Here is a 16,764-nt window from a genome sequence, read left to right on the forward strand (position 1 = left end):
TTAATATTGCTTATTAACTTCCTATTAATTAACTTCGATGTGTTAGACAATTCAATCGTAAAATCAATCTTCCTTAATTTTTCCGATCTCATAAAAAATTAATTTGAAATTGAAAAATCCAGGATGTTGAATTAACTCATGAATTTACGTAAATTGTAGCATTAATTATAATATTATTGGACGATTCAATCACCTAATAAGATATCTATGTACATGTATATTTTAAGTATGTTTTTATATAAATTTTATTAGGGTTCCTCGTTATTTAATTCGATTCTGTCTAAAATAAAATTAATAAAATTCTAATAAGGAAAGATATTTAATTGAAGATATAATGTATCATAATACACGCTAATACAGTACATCGTAATCTATTAGTCCAATCCAAGTCCACAACTAACATAACAAGTCAACATCTTGACCAGACAAAGGTCGTATGTCGGCGCCAATGATGAGAAAAATATGGACTATGGTCCATCGTTCATGTTTTATGAAGAAATCCCAAACGGGAAGAAATCTGTCAATTTCTTCTATCAATTAAAAGCTTAAAAAGAAACGAAGAAATGTGCTTTCTTCAGAATCTTAGAACATTAACATTCTACGCGGTTCTTCAATCTCTATTTCTAGGGTTTTGGATCGTTTCTTATCTCTATCTCGCCAAAAACCTCTATAAAACCCAAAGAATCTCGTTATTCAGACCTCACAAACTGTGTTTCTTTGACGATCAAAACGAGGATGAAGTTGTTTTTCTTTCTTTGAATCGAGGAAACAAAGCTGTTTCTTTATCAATTTCAATGGTTTAAAGATTTTTAAGAAATCTCAGACTATGGTGTTCTAGAGCTTTAATTCGGTTTTGATTGTGATATTTACGATCTTGAAGGTTTTGATCGTTTGATTTGGGAAGTAAAGCTGTTGTTTCTCTGGAAAAATTCATATTTCCAAGTTTTGGTGGAGTAGTCTCAATCGTTTGGTTTGCATGTCATATGATCCTGTTTTAGCTTTCGATTCTACTATTTAAGCTGATTTTGTCGGTTTGATTTGAAGCAGAAAGTGTTTCTTGGATTCAAATTTTGATTGAAGGTGATTCTTAGTGTTTTTTTTTTTTTTTTTTAAAGAAAGATTTGTTGCTGGTTTACCTGACTGATTGGTTGATAAAATTCGATTTCTCCAGGGATTGAGAAATTATTGTAAGTGAAGAAAATGAGTGCCCCGGAAAAAAAGAAAATTCGGATAGAGGCCTTTAGGCACAAGATTATAGACGATCCCAAATTTTCAGAAAAAACATGGAAGCAATTGGAGGAAGCAATCGATAAGATTTATTATCGAAACGCTAGCAATCTTAGTTTTGAAGAACTTTATAGGTATGTTTTATTGCTTATAGCTTTAAATTCATTGATATTGTTCTTAGTATTGGTTTGGATTGATATTACATACTTGGATTAGGACTTCTGTTGTATTTATTAGATTACTATTTGATTTGTTTCCGGATTTACTCGAATATATGAATGTTGATGAAGAGAACTATATGATCCATTGGTAACATGTTAATTAAATTTTTTTTTTTTTTTAAAGAAGAGAAATAGAGAGAATTTATGAACTATTTGAGGGGGTTGTGCCTCCTAAAATGCATCAAACGTTGTTTTCTTTAATGATTATCACGGTTATATCCTCCCATATTAATACTAGGCACTTAAGAATGGACCCCCCCTTAGGCTCTTAAGAGTTAAGAGAAGGCCGAAAGGGTCAGGTTACAACTCAAAGGCTGCAGTTAAAGAGGGTCAGACAACTAGATTTAAGGGGCCATTATCGCGTTTAATGGGTGTCAACATACACGTTTTCACTTTTTTAGATCGCTTTCATTTTTTGTGACCCTTACACAGACACTAGCTTAACCAATTGTAATATGAGGGCTGTCTAGCTTCTTCTATGTACTACCATGGTATGTACTATCATGGTATGGGGCCGGGGACGCTAATTGTAGTGCCCAAGAGTGCCACCGTTATGGTGTTTACTCCTCTTTATAGAAGGGCCAATGTTTTAAATTTTGAAATCAGTAGCTATTTCGATCATCCTGAAAATGGAAACAATTCATGAAAATGTTATAGAGATGACAAATATTGAGGAAATACAATAAACAACCATACGAAATGTGGAAATGAAGATCAACAACGTTATGATACAGTTATGCACAAGCATTTGACTGTTTGATAGTGAAAACAATAGTACTATGTATGAAAATAAGAATATAATGTTACATTATATATATACTCCTTAATATATAAAACACTTGCTTAACTGAAGAAACTATCAAGTATTCCATTCACACGTTATTATATGTCTTATTTTTTAAATAGGTATGAATAAATTACTAATGTACACAACTAATTAAGATATGGATAATCGTGTGTATTTATCCTCTCTGTCCTTGTATCAACATGATGGGGTAGTTTTACCAGTATTGGGTATTGAATGAATTTTGATACTTTCAATATTATTATTTACGTTTTATTTGAAAAGGTGAAAACTTATTAAGAAAGAGAAATACAATAAGTGCCTTTTTTATTAGTACAATAAAAGCTTTTTTAAGGGAGAACAACTACGAGATAGGGAACTGATCTCTAACACTAAGGAAAACACTCTCTACAAACTTTGGCTAAAATATTTGCATTGGGATTTTTTTTTTTTTTTTTGTGGATATGTGAAACACGATAAACAATAAAACTTTATAACAAAAAGTTTATTTCCAGAAAGAGGAAAATGTATCTCCATTTGGGATAGGAATTCTTCTTCATTGCTTTCGTTCTGATATTGAATTTCCTAAAGTGCAAATATGACTTGGGGGATACAGTGATAATAGAAGGTCTCCATTCCAAAATGCTAATATTTCTTCTTCCAAAGATGGAGAGGATTAGAAAGTACTAGCATAAGTTGGTTTAACATCACTTACCCCACTGGTAATAATGTTACCTCTATGCCCAGCTTCTCTCTTGCCACCACTAGGAGCCAAGTGTGAGACCTCTTTGTTGCTTCTGTCAAAGTTTAACTTTTGCCCAACCTTTAGAGGTAACATTAGTATCAGTGGGTTAAGTGATAGAGGCTGGGCATCGAAGTAACCTTTAGATTGAATATTGAAGTTCTTTCAAAAACCAGTTGAACATTAGGGTCCTGGATGTTAGGGCTCTCTGCAAAGGCTAGGATTTGGGTGGGAATATAATTATTGGGTTCGAGGAGGAATCAATATCACTGGGTGGAACTTCAGATTTGACATGTGGGTTAGCTCCAGTGGAGACTTTCAATGGTGCAAAGTAGTTGATTGAGGAGGTAGTGAAGTTATTAGGGAATGATTGGAAAAAAGGATATTCCGCAATTGCAGCCCAGTAGGAGCATGAAGAAAAGATCTGATTTTTAGTGCTCTTTGTTCTTTCTATTAATATTTATGATTCTTTTACATTTTTTTTCCAAAAATGCCATTTTTTTTATTAATAGCAGGAAAAGAAAAGAAAAGAAGCAAGGATAAAGAACACAAAACACCAAGTTAGGCTTCTGACAGATTACAAACAAACTCCTAGCGAACTAAATGTCCTCGAACAACACTCCTTTGAACTCCTTAAAGATCTTGCACCAAAATAACAAATGCCCAAAATTATCATTCTAACAACAAGCTGCTTTTAGTGCTTAGATGTGATTCTTTTTGCCTAAGACTGTAATTACTTTTCATGATTCTTGTAGTCTACTAGTTAACGTTAATAAATAGTTGCATGTCTTGCAGAATTTATGGTTCGTCTTTGGCATGTTTTTGCAAATTTATGACATAGTTATAGAGGATCTAAATATTAAATTCATACTTAGTGGAATTTATTCATGCTGCATACTTTGCTGTGTTATGAATGGTTGGTTAATCTTTCCTGTGGTGAGTCTACTTATCTGGCAAATTGCACTGTTGTTTTTGCATTGGAGAAAATGCTTAGGATGTTTAATTTTTTGGTGTGGATTCAGGAGTGGTTACAATATGGTGCTATACAGATACGGAGAAAAGCTGTATTCAGGACTCGTGACAAGTTTGACAAAGCATGTAAATTTAATGTCACAATCGATAGAAGCTACTCAGGGAGGTTTGTTTCTAGAAGAGCTGAACAGGAAATGGACCGAACATATCAAGGCAGTGCAAACGATCCGGGACATATTGATGTACATGGACAGGACTTACATTCCCCCTACCCGCAAACTCCATGTTTATGAGCTCGGGCTGAATCTTTGGAGGGAAAACATCATCTTTTCCAGCAAAATCAAGCCAAGGCTCCTGAATACGCTCCTCGAACTTGTTAACAAAGAACGTACTGGGGAAGTTATTAACCGAGGGCTGATGAGGAATATAATAAAGATGTTTATGGATTTGGGTTCTGCTGTCTATGAAGAATACTTCGAAAGGCCTTTTCTTGAGGCCTCAGCCAATTTCTACAGTGTAGAGTCTCGACAGCTCATCGAGTGCTGTGACTGTGGGAATTACTTGAAGAAAGCCGAGAAACGTCTAAGTGAAGAGATGGAGAGGGTCTCTCACTACTTGGACACCAGGACCAAAGACAAGATAACTAAGGTGGTGGAGAAGGAAATGATTGCGAACCACACTCAACGATTGGTCTACATGGAGAAATCAGGCTTAGGGAACATGCTTGTGGAAGAAAAACATGAGGACTTGGAAAGGATGTACAGTTTATTTTGTCGGGTCCCTGATGGGCCCACAATAATAAGAGATGCGATGACTTCTTACATTCAGGAAACTGGGAAAGAATTAGTCACCGATCCAGAGAGGTCAAGGGATCCCGTAGACTTTGTCCAACAGCTCTTGGATGAAAAGGATAAATACAATAAGATCATTGACTTATCCTTTAACAACGACAAGACATTCCAAAATGCTTTAAATTCCTCTTTCGTATATTTCATTAATTTGAATCCTCGGTCTCCTGAATTTATTTCATTGTTTGTGGATTACAAGCTCCGTAATGACCTGAAAGGGTTCAGTGAGGATGATGTGGAGATCATCCTGGACAAGGTGATGATCTTGTTCCGCTTCCTGCAAGAGAAGGACATGTTTGAAAAGTACCACAAACAACACTTAGCAAAGCGGCTTTTGTATGGCAAAAATGTCTCTGACGAGGCCGAGAGAAGTCTGATAGTTAAGCTCAAGACGGAATGTGGGAATCAGTTTACTTGCAAATTGGAAGGAATGTTCACGGACATGAAGACCTCTCTGGATACAATGCTGGGGTTCCATGCGAGCCATGGTGACGAGATGGGGGACAACAGCCCCATCTTGGATGTCCAAGTCCTTACAATGGGGTATTGGCCAACTCAGTCAATCACAACTTGCAACCTGCCTGCTGAGATCCTCGGGATCTGCGAGAAGTTCCGGACATATTATCTTGGGACTCACACCGGGCGGAGATTGTCTTGGCAAACAAACATGGGCACGGCTGATCTTAAAGCAACGTTTGAGAATAGCCGGAAGCACGAGCTGAATGTATCAACATATCAGATGTGTGTCCTCATGTTGTTCAACAATGCTGATTGGCTGAGTTATAAGGAGATAGAGCAGGCAACGGAAATACCGTCCTCGGATTTGAAGAGGTGTCTGCAGTCCTTGTCCCTTGTGAAGGGTAAGAATGTCCTTCGGAAGGAGCCCATAGGCAGGGACATTGGGGCGGACGACACCTTTTTCTTCAACGACAATTTTACAAGCAAGTTTTACAAGGTGAAGATAGGCACCGTGGCTGCGCAAAAAGAGTCAGAGCTAGAGAAGCAGGAGACTCGTCAGAGAGTGGTGGAGGACAGGAAGCCAGCGATCGAGGCTGCAATTATGAGGATTATGAAGTCGAGGCGGGTCTTGGATCACAACAATGTTGTGTCAGAGGTCACAACACTGTTGCAGTCACGGTTCCTGCCAAACCCCGTTATAATAAAGAAACGTATCGAATCCCTAATCGAGCGCGAGTTCTTGGAGAGGGACAAAGACGATAGGAAATTGTACCGATATCTTGTCTGAGAAAGAAAAAAAAAAACCGACTTTGTCTTACCAAGTGGATTTCTATCATCCATTAGGTAAGGGGGAAAGTGTCCTTGAATTAGCCCAAGAGATGATGGGCTTGATTGAATAATGTTGCTTTCTGTTTGTCAGTTTATTTGTTCTGCTTCAAATGCCAGATTTCAATCCTTGGCAAGACAATCAAACAAAGCTCTAGAATTTAATAAAAGAACATTACTCATTTTCTGTCTTTGTTTTTGATAGATAAGTTGGACTTGGAGGAGTATAATTTAGGCCGCAACAGTCCATCAACAGAATACACAAACGTATCACTACAGTATGACCTTTTGTTATTAGATTTGATTGGTTTCTTCTAAAGAGAATCGTGAACCGGTACAAAATGAATAGGGATGGTAGTTTTTCCCTGTCCCGCTGGTGTCCCACTCCTATAGGGTCGGTTTTTCACTATTTTAAACGATTTCAAGGTGGAAACGGTTTTGATATACGTGATTTTTTTTACTTATAACATTAAAAAGGGGTGTGGGGGCTTAGAAGAACTATTCGGGTATGGATGGATCATAAAAAACAGACCCAAGTCCGCGACAAATAAATATAATCTGGGTCAGGGACAGATTTAGCTAAATCCGGCCCAAACCTGCCCCATTGCCGTCTGGTTTGTAGAATACAACAAACCCATACAAAGCAATTTACGATTGATTGAAAAACAAGTTTGTATGTACTTCTAGCTAAGGTTGGCAATGGGTCGGATAATATCATTTATCCAACTCATCCGGCCAAAAACATTTGGGTATGGGTTATGAGTACATTTTTATCCGATTAAGAATTCAAATAGAATTATCCATAATTATTTTATCCCAAAAAAAATTTAGGATTGGATATGAACATATGTTATAAACAATCTAAATATCCATTTATTGGACCTCACATCGCACTTCCTGACCTGAAAGTGTATAGGAATCATAGAAGCTTTTCTCGAGATACAACTAAAAAAGCATTTATGATTCCTATCCACTTTCATGTCAAGATGTGCGATATGCAACTTAGACATAAGGTGGATATGAATGTCCTTTAAAAAATTGGATGAATAGTTGGATACAGATATTCTAAATAAATTCGGGTATGGATATCTGAATATTAAGTCGGATATGAATACAGTATATACTTCATCCGACCCACACCTGACCCGTTTCCACTGCTAGAGTGCTAGAAGTTCTAGCGAACCAATAAAACGAATTATTTCACAACCCGTATTCGAACCAGGTAAAGTAGTGGATTTTGACGTACAAAAGCACGAGAAATGGACATGACTGATATTCTTGCATGGTTGTCTCGATGGAAGTATAATCTGGCGCACGTTAGCCACCTTTCATATATACGAGACAGTCGTGTTAACTTTTGATAGCTTAGCGAACTACTTATCGATTTCTTTTTCTCACTATTTTGAGTCCAAATCTTTCTAGATAACTTCGCGAAGAATATCGATGCTTCGATAATCTGTAAGTTTTCTCTAATGTTTTGTGAAATTTATAGCAGAGTTGTGTTGATTCAGAGAAATTTTTTCGGAATTTCGATTTATAATCAGCGATTTGATAAAGTTCTCATCTCTCATTATATCTTCTGCAAGATCCTTCAAACTGTAGTTTTTTTTAGCAATCTAAGGTATATTTAACTTCGACAAGTTTGTGAAATTTGTATTAGAGTTCTGTTGATTCGGAAATGTTTTTTTATTATTCAGAATTTAGTATATAATCAACTATTTGATAAAATTCTCATCTCTAACCAAATTTCTGCAAAAATCTTAATCTTGTTAAACTGTAGATTTTTAGCATTCTAAGGTATTTATCTTCGAAATTTTTTAAATTTCTAGTGGAGTACTGCTGATTCAGAGATTTTTTTTTTTTTTTTTGAATTTGTATGTGTGGAGGATGTTTTTCGTTGGGTACCAAGGGGTGACACGTAGCATCTAGGGATTCGAATTAGACACGGAGATTTGAGCCAACTCGTCCAAGGGTAAGCTTGGTAGCTCGGTCACAAACCAATCATGGATTCAGGTCTCGGTTAGTCAAGGAAATATTGGGTCAATGACGCATGGTAGAGTTGTTCAATCAGCTCAAAATCAGGGATTAGACCAAAAGTGATTAACATCTTAGTGAGGGATAGTCTTAAGGAAGAAAGAATGTATGAGGATGGGATATTTACTAGATATGTTCTAAAATCAGTAACAAGATCTAAAGGGATCCTAGGGGTTTATCTCTATAAATAGATGGATAGAGATACAAAAAGGTATAAGTTCTCCTCTAAATTTTACACTATTTTTGTATTAAGATTCTAACTTGGGCCTCGGAGAGGTGTTGTTGCAGGCACACCCAAAGCATGAGGAGAGGAGATCGTGATGTATTGTCACAAATCTCAAGGTAGTGCAAGTTTTTGAATCTACAATATGTATAATAAAAAATTTAACAAAGTTCTCATCTCTCATCATATCTTTTGCAAAAAACATTTAAACTGTAGATTTTAGCAATGAAAGGCATATTTATCTTCAAAAAGTTTGTTAAAATTCAAGTAGAGTTGTGTTGATTCGGACAAAATTTTCCGGAATTTAGGTATATAATCAGCGATTAGATAAAGTTCTCATCTTTAATCAAATTTCTGCAAGAATCCTAGATTTCTCGTCAAACCTTAGATTTTTAGCACGTTTATATCTTCGAAAAGTTTGTCCAATTTCTAGTAGAGTTGTGTTGGTTCTGAATTTTTATTCCAGAATTTAGGTCTATAATCAGCTATTTGATAGAGTTCTCATTTCTATTCAAATCTTCTGCAAAAATCCTCAACATTTCGTTAAACCGTAGATTTTTAGCATTATAAGGTATATATGTCTTTGAAAAGTATGTGAAATTCTAATTGTGTTGATTCCAAGAGTATTTTCAGAATCTAGGTGCATACATGGTCAGTGATTTGATCAATTTCTCTATAATCAGATTTTCTGCAAAAATCGTAGACATCTTGTTTAATTGTAGATTGTAAGCCTTTTAAGGTATATATGCTTTTGAAAAGTTTGTGAAATTTGTAGCTGAGTTGTGTTGATTCAGAGAAAATTTTCAGAATAAAGGTATATAGTCTAAAATTTGATAACTTTCTCATCTCTTATCAGATCTTCTGTAAAAATCCTAGACATCGATTGCTAAGATGTCCTGCCAAACAGAGAGCTTGAATGTAGTTCCCACGATTACAATGCTTGGGATCATTAATGCTCACCTGTTGGGCGCCACATGAGGTCACACCCTCCTAAAGAAGAAGAGTGACGCATTAACCATTCAGTTTCGTCAGATACTCAAGAAGATCGTCTCTACGAAAGAATCCATGGGAGAGATCATGAAAAACTCCTTTTTGGCCTTAACTGAAGCCAAGTACATAGCTGGCGAGAACATCAAGTACATTGTCGTCGAGAACGTTAAAACTGCGTCCATAAAAGTTCGATCCCGCCTAGAGAATGTTGCGGGTGTTAAGCTCCCTAAATTCGATTATGTCACCAAGTATGATACTAGGAACAATCTCATTGGATTGGGCCAAGGTGGCCAACAAGTGCAACGCTGTCGTGAGGCTTATGTGAAAGTGATTGAAGTCCTTGTTAAGCTCACATCACTTCAGACTTCGTTCTTGACTCTCGATGAGGCAATCAAGAGTACTAATCGTAGGGTTAATGCTTTGGAGAATGTTGTAAAGCCGAGGTTGGAGAATACAATTAGTTATATTAAAGGGGAGTTGGATGAGCTTGAAAGGGAGGATTTCTTCAGGTTGAAGAAGATACAAGGATTTAAAAAGAGGGAGATTGAGAAGCAGATTGCCGCAGCGAAAAAGTTTGCAGAGGAGCAGTTTGAGGAGAAAGTTTCGTTGCAGAAAGGGATTTCGATAAATGCGGCTCATGACTTGTCTGAGGGGATGAGGAAGGATGAAGATGTAATTTTCTGAGATGGAGGTAAGTTCATGTGTTTTCACCTAGATTTTATATAGTGCTCTCTATGCTTATTGTTCATTCATGAAGGAACATTTTTGTGATCATGTCTTCGGCTGTTATGGGAAAATTTTCTTGACTACTTTATTGTACAAGTGTCATGCTTGGAGATTTATTCCTCCCATTAATGTACCTAGTGTCAATGAGCACATGTTATGGGACTACTAATGCTATTTATGATTCTATTGATACCTTATTTTTGATTGATGCAGTCACGTCTGTTACCTTACAGCTGATTAGTTGCTTAAGTTTCTACGGGTCAATTTGGTTGGGTTAGGGGAAAGGCATGTTAAGTATTTGCATAGTATCAATTTTTTTTTCTGTCCCGGTCAACTTAACTAAGTTGGTAAGACATGTGGAGTGTTGTTTCTGTTAACTTGGCTAAGTTGGTAAGATGTGTGTAGTGTTGTTCCTATTGTATATGAGATGTCTTACAATCTGTTGCACTACTTAGAGTTGCAGGGGTGCAGGAGGCTACGTCCCCGGCCTAAATTTTTTAGGAGTATGAAAAGAACAATCATGTAATATTTTATTAAGGATTTTATATTTCAGTTATGATCGTATGCACCCAAGATGAAGGATTGAAACCCTCCTCTCACACCTCAACACATGCCACGTAAGCCACAATCTAAGGAAATTTAAAAAAGGGGGGTATTTTAGGCATCAATCCCTTGGATTGGGACTTGCGTGGCATGTGTTGATGTGTGAGAGGAGGGTTTCAATCCTGCACCCTGAGTGCATAGGATTTGGACTCTTTCTATTTTTAGGGGGTTTCTGTTTTGGGAAGAAAAACATGTTTTAACAACTCCCAGTTTTAGAAATCTCGAGATTTCTAGGGCTGTAAAACTTAAGAGAAAATGATGATTGTTCTTGATTTGGCCTGTGGATGTAGGCACACTACCGAACCACATAAATCCTTGTGTTTTTGTGTGATTTTTTTGTCATCTCTGTTGTATCGTTCTTTCACAGTTCCCATGTCCTGTTCAAGTCCTGAAGTTAAGGAAATGATCGATAAATGAATGGAAAGCATTGTGCCTATTCAACACTGGAAACTCTACCCTGTTGACATGCTAAATAAAATGTTGAGGAATCTGTTTGATGATAATAAATTCCTTTCGGTAGTACTGAGTTACATTACCTGTTTACTTGCAGTATTATGGTATAGATCACGTTCATGCTGTTCCTACTACGAAAGAATGAAGTTGCCGAAAGAATCATAACTTGCTGATGGTTGCTAGAACATTTTTTACTGAAAGTTTCTCAGTCTTCAATCATCCAATGTTCTTCTTACTGTGTGTAATCTCATTAGAAGGACTCCTACATCAATGCTTGGTCATGGTTCGCTGAATCAAGTTCTTTGTGCTGGTTTAGATCTCTTTTCACTATGCAACCCATGTTGTTTGCCCATGATTCATGTCTCGGGACTTGTAAGTCAGAAAATATAGCTACCAAGTGGTTGTCTAATTAGTTGTAACAAGTGTAACGTTGACTAAGGGCATGGTTTTAAAAATTGTCCAAGATAGAGATGAATCGCTCGAGAGTGTCATAAAGAGTGTAACTTTGTATCGGTGGATCTACAGTTTCATGTAAAACAAAACTTCATAAAAATGATAGTTCCATACATCAACGTAATTAAAAACAAATCAACTTAAAACACAATTATTTCTTTCAAACTCGACAGTTATGGGAGGAAAAGCCGATGATGGAGTCGTCCATGTTCATGATCTGAGAATGCGATCTTGTATATCTGCAAATGTCCTCACATCAGATCCCCATAACCTGCTCAGTCAGATTAGAAGATTTACTAGTTAGGGACAATCATCAAAACCCCAAGAATTAAGGGTCGGCTAAACAAATCTTATTCCTCCAGTATTTCACATGTGATTACAGTCGAACCAAAACAAAATATTTTTACTAAGTAGGTGTGAATGTCCATCTAATTAAGCATTTTTGGCCTATTATATATTGACACAATGCCACATAATTACTTTTCTCAACCATTTTGTAGTTTAACAGACAATTTCATTGGCTACCAATCATAGATATGTGCATAGAGAAGTGTGTGTGACACTATAATATACCAGCAATCAATCCCAATGGCATTAGCCCCCATCTTATCTGCCTCTTGATCATCTCCAACATGTACTGCTTTTCCTGCCTCCACGCCAACTCCGTCTACAAAATTGACAATTTTAGACAACACAGACAATAAACTGAATAAAGTATGTTTATAAATGGGAATTTCAGAGGACTTGATAGTTAGTATATAAACATCATATACTGAGACCTATTTATACGGAAAAAAAGGGTCTATTCGTACCTAAAGCGGCTTTGAAGATCTCTGCATCTGGCTTTTCATGTCCAATCTCTGAAGATATGATAATGGCATCAAACCTAAACGGAATAAAAAATTAAAAAATCATTTTACACCGTTTTTCATGTCCTTTCTACTTTAAAACTATATTAGAATTACGACTGTATAAAGGCTTTATAATCAGATTTTTATGTTGAAAGAAATCAACAAACTGGGTAAAACCCCAATTTCCTTTCTTTTTCACTCTAATCAAACCCAATGAGGACATTAGGTCAATTTGGTTGGGGAAATCAATTTTAGCAATGCAAATAACTATTGTAATAAGCTTAGCAAAGGAAGTAAAGCTTACAGATCTGAGATATTGAGGTCCTTCAATAGCTTCCTTAGGCGGGTATCAAAGTTTGAGACAACGGCCAATTTGACTGTAGTACTGGATACCACACTAAGTTAGCAATAAAGCCAAAATGGGAAGAACAATCCAAAATCGGGCTTCTAATCACAGAAAAATAAGGAGAATACTTGGTGAACATGACCTCCAGCATCTTTCATAAGGCATAATGTTTCAAAAGCTCCATTTGGAAGATTCCATGCATCACCATTCGCGAAGTACTGAAGAAAAAAAAAACTTCTAGATTTCAGTTGCAAAAATCCAGTTTTAATGGGTTGTGCTTGTCCAATTAAAAAAATTCTTCCTGAAAAAAATCCACTCAATCAGATGGATATATCGATCCAATGTATCGACTTTTTATGGATGGTGACCATCATAAAATGGGAACAGCACAACAAAGAAGAAATGCTTAGACAAAATAATAATAATAAAATATCCAAGATGAGAAAATAAGTACAATAAAAAGGGAAAAAAAATTTCTAATGAGAACTGATACCTCCTCAACCAGGCCCTAACTGGACTTGACAAACAGAAACTCACCTCATATACTTCCTCAAAGTAGTCCTTATTGGAACAACCAGTGGCTTCAGAAACAACAAGTCTCCAAAACTCTCGGCCATCTCCCTGTCAACAGCACAAAGATTTAGGACAGAATGGACTCGAGTACAATGGCCTTCATATGTTGATAAAATCAGAATTTTTTCACTCAAAAACTACATGTACTCTTTTTCCTTCTCTTCCTAAATAGCAAAAAAAGATTATGAAAAAAAAAACGCTAGAATGGCATAACCAGATGACTAAATTTAGTCATGTGTTTCAAGATCTTGAATCAGTGTTCTAATTTTTATCTTTGAGAAGGACTTCATGTGCTGTAGAGATGAAAAGATAGGTAATTTCTTCTTGATGGGGCAGAATTAATGACTCAGGAAGAAACAGAATATAATCTCAGTGATTGGCCTATAGTTCAGGTATGGCATCGAATGAGGTCAACAGAACTTCCAAGATAGAGAGAATCAGTAGTGTAAAGGAATATATCTAAAAGTCCTCATAAATGGTTAGTGAACTAGATACGTGACACAATATCAAGTCATATGGATTTTGAATTCTCATGTCCATCTAAAATTGATATTTTTCATTTGGACGGTGAGGTTCTTCTTGCTAGGAACACCTCTTGAGTAGAGGCGTTGTATGCCAAATATCTCGCTGTATTATGTGCAAGGCTTCAGAAAGTTGATCACTTGCTCATTCAATGCCATCCTTCTTGGAGTATCTGGTAGTTTCTTTCCATTTTTTGGGATGAGTTTTTTTTTTTTTTTGGACAAATAAACATCTTTTGGGATGAATTAAAGTTTGCTATATTCAGTTTTTGACCATTCGGAGGACTGGAATAGCATGACATTTCTAAGAAAGGTAGGCATCATGGTAGGTCCTCTCTTTCGGAGTATGTTTGTTTATTTGGAACAAAAGGAGCTCAAGAATCTTTGAAAATAAGGAGAGTGTCGAAGCCTTATAAAGATAAAAGCTCTTTTGTGTAGGTGACACTTTTGTTCTTTTAGGGATGCTGGTTTGATGCTTTTGTGTTTATATGGGATCGTTTAATTTGTCTCTCTTCTTGTGATTTTTTCTCCTTAATGAGAGAGCTTTTTTTTTTAACGTGTTGGCTTTATTTTCTTGTGAATAAATTCTCTTTTACCTATCAATGCACACATGTGTGTATGTATTTTTACAGACACACACGTACTTACTACTTAGTTCAGATATGGGTAAATGGAGAAACAAGAATTCATTCAGCCAACCCCAAATGTTCGGGATGATACTTTGGTGATGAGTTAGTTAGTTCAGGCAATAAATACAAGGAAAAAAAAAATAGCGTTAGACAACAGACCTGGTAACGAAGCTTCTCGGGCCATGGGGCTGCAAAAGCTCTCCTAAATCCTTGTTTTATCTCACCAACATTTGATTTCAACCCTGTTAACAAGTTTGTGAAAAAGAAAGAATCTGATTTGGCTATGGTTTTAGACAATAAATAATACCTTCAATCCACCTTACAATATTCAGGATGAAAATTTAGAACACCCGAAACAAACATTAAAGTTAATCTAACTTGATATAGGGCAAATTTACACCATGCAAAAGATTAAATTGCCAAAAATTAAACATAATTTCATTTCCAGCTATGGATGTCCTATAGGTACCAAATTTTTTTCCCCACAGACCTTACCAACTAACCGAATCAACACCTTCTTGATCAATTAGACAAAAATATTTACAAATTATAAGAAGTTAAATATGCTAATAACTTAACATTAGGAACAAATAGAGGACACAAACAAACATAAATCAAGAAATGTAATATACATATATGATATGTACATATATACATTATATGTACGATTTTAAACTAGAGCCTTTACAGAATTTACATGATTTTTCATACATATATATCATTTTATGAAATATATTCTACATTCTCCATGGATTATCCAATTTTGCACCAAAAGTGACTAAAGAACTTGTTCTCCCACCCACACCCACACCAAGAAGCAACAAAATTTTCAATTAATTCTGCAATAACTTGATATTGAAAATACGAAGCAATCCAATTTTATAAAATCTAGCAATTCAGTGCTACATGATCGGAAATAATCGAAAATGGCAAAAGATTGTAACACCTCACACTAACCATATTTCTTCCCTATAGATGAGTACGTCTCTTCAACGGGCTTCGCCAACTGCAGAAGTGTGCCTCCAGCATCCAACAATAAAGCATCATAAGCTCTCCTCCCAAAGCTTCCCACTACACACAGAGTGGTGCATGTTAGATTATCTCCACTAGGTTCTGCTAAAATGCGCCGGAAAAATGAAACCCAGGTCCATATATATACACCACAAAAAGCACACAACCTATCTGTGTTCAATGACCCAAACCGTCCAGCTTCCAGTTAGCCATCCGGCGCAGGTTAGATACTAGCCTTTTATGCTAACATGCGCCGGATCATGTCAATTTCGTTGGAAAATTAAATTACTCTCATAATCGAGATGATTGAAATGGACCCAGAAGAGTAAATTGGGAAAATTTGAAAATTTTCAGAAAAATATTACAGAAAACGATTGAAGACCTTTACATTAAAATTACAGAGCTCAAGAGGTGTAGGGGAAGGATCTGACCTGTTGGAATCCCCATGGAATAGTGCAGAGGAGACGTTCGAAGCTTTAAGTTGAAAGGTTTCACGCCTCTGAAGAGAGCTTTTGTCCAACAAGCTTCCATGGCGAAGGAAAACAGAGGAACTGTTGCTAATTTAGTTGAAGAAAGGTTTAAAGAACCAACCGGTTTGTAGAAATAACACTGTGAACCAGACCGGTTTCAACCGATAGAGAATCGAGTCAATCTCTCCCAAACCGGTCACGTTGTTTCTATTAGGGTGCAACTTGGTTCGGGTTGGTTCGGTTTAGAGTAAAATTAGAACCAAACTGACCAAGGTCTGTTCCATTATATGAGAACCAGAACCGAACCAATTGGATCTAGAATCGAACCAACTCAAATCGATCTTAATTCGATTTGGTTCGATTCGGTTCTATGAGTTGCAAAAAACAAAAAAAGGATTTTCTCCCACAAATTTATCAATAAAATTAAGTAAACGCATGAATTATAAAAAATTCAAAAAATTCAAAATTAAAAAAAAAAATGAGATCACATAAAAATTAGATTAATTTTTTTTAAAAAAAAAAATTGGATTTCTAAAAATTATGGAAAAAATTAATTTTTCTCTAAAATCCATCCCAAAACAAAATGGGTTTAACTAACTTACAGTTGCACTCCCACAGCTGCACGCTGAGAGAGAGAGAGAGAGAGAGAGAAGACCTGTCAACCACCGGAGTTCGCACGCTCGCAGTCCCAAGCCGAGAGAGTGAAAGAGAGAACGCGTAGCCCGCAACAGCTCCTCCTTCGACGAGAGAGAGAGAGAGAGAGAGAGAGCAGCAATAGCTCCTCCAACGACAAGGGAGAGAGA

At 36.3% G+C, this 16,764-nt stretch overlaps 2 protein-coding genes and 1 pseudogene across 3 annotated transcripts; 2 read left to right on the forward strand and 1 right to left on the reverse strand.

Annotated features, from left to right (window-relative positions):
* Nucleotides 1-472: 472 nt before the first annotated feature.
* On the forward strand, nt 473-6,269 carry LOC147394991 (cullin-3A-like). The gene is made up of 3 exons (XM_086454104.1): nt 473-1,080; nt 1,172-1,361; nt 3,997-6,269. Exons 2-3 carry the CDS (start codon nt 1,201-1,203, stop codon nt 6,038-6,040), a joined length of 2,205 nt encoding a protein of 734 aa, XP_086310230.1. The 5' UTR covers nt 473-1,080; nt 1,172-1,200; the 3' UTR covers nt 6,041-6,269.
* Nucleotides 6,270-7,379: 1,110 nt separating this feature from the next.
* On the forward strand, nt 7,380-11,469 carry LOC147394992 (V-type proton ATPase subunit D pseudogene; annotated as a pseudogene). Its single transcript, XR_015181673.1, has 4 exons — nt 7,380-7,536; nt 8,401-8,454; nt 9,192-10,016; nt 11,205-11,469. The product of XR_015181673.1 is annotated as a V-type proton ATPase subunit D pseudogene (transcript).
* Nucleotides 11,470-11,632: 163 nt separating this feature from the next.
* LOC147394993 (Haloacid dehalogenase-like hydrolase (HAD) superfamily protein) lies at nt 11,633-16,077 on the reverse strand. Its single transcript, XM_086454529.1, has 9 exons — nt 15,923-16,077; nt 15,438-15,551; nt 14,640-14,722; nt 13,295-13,378; nt 12,900-12,975; nt 12,716-12,788; nt 12,373-12,446; nt 12,134-12,227; nt 11,633-11,831 (listed from the first exon to the last, which is right to left on the reverse strand). The coding sequence occupies exons 1-9, from the start codon at nt 16,020-16,022 to the stop codon at nt 11,771-11,773; spliced, it is 759 nt and encodes a 252-aa protein (XP_086310655.1). The 5' UTR covers nt 16,023-16,077; the 3' UTR covers nt 11,633-11,770.
* Nucleotides 16,078-16,764: the final 687 nt, after the last annotated feature.

Source organism: Akebia trifoliata, chromosome 9 (assembly GCF_017979445.1).
Source record: "Akebia trifoliata isolate Shusen 1 chromosome 9, ASM1797944v1, whole genome shotgun sequence".
Lineage (NCBI taxonomy): Eukaryota > Viridiplantae > Streptophyta > Magnoliopsida > Ranunculales > Lardizabalaceae > Akebia > Akebia trifoliata.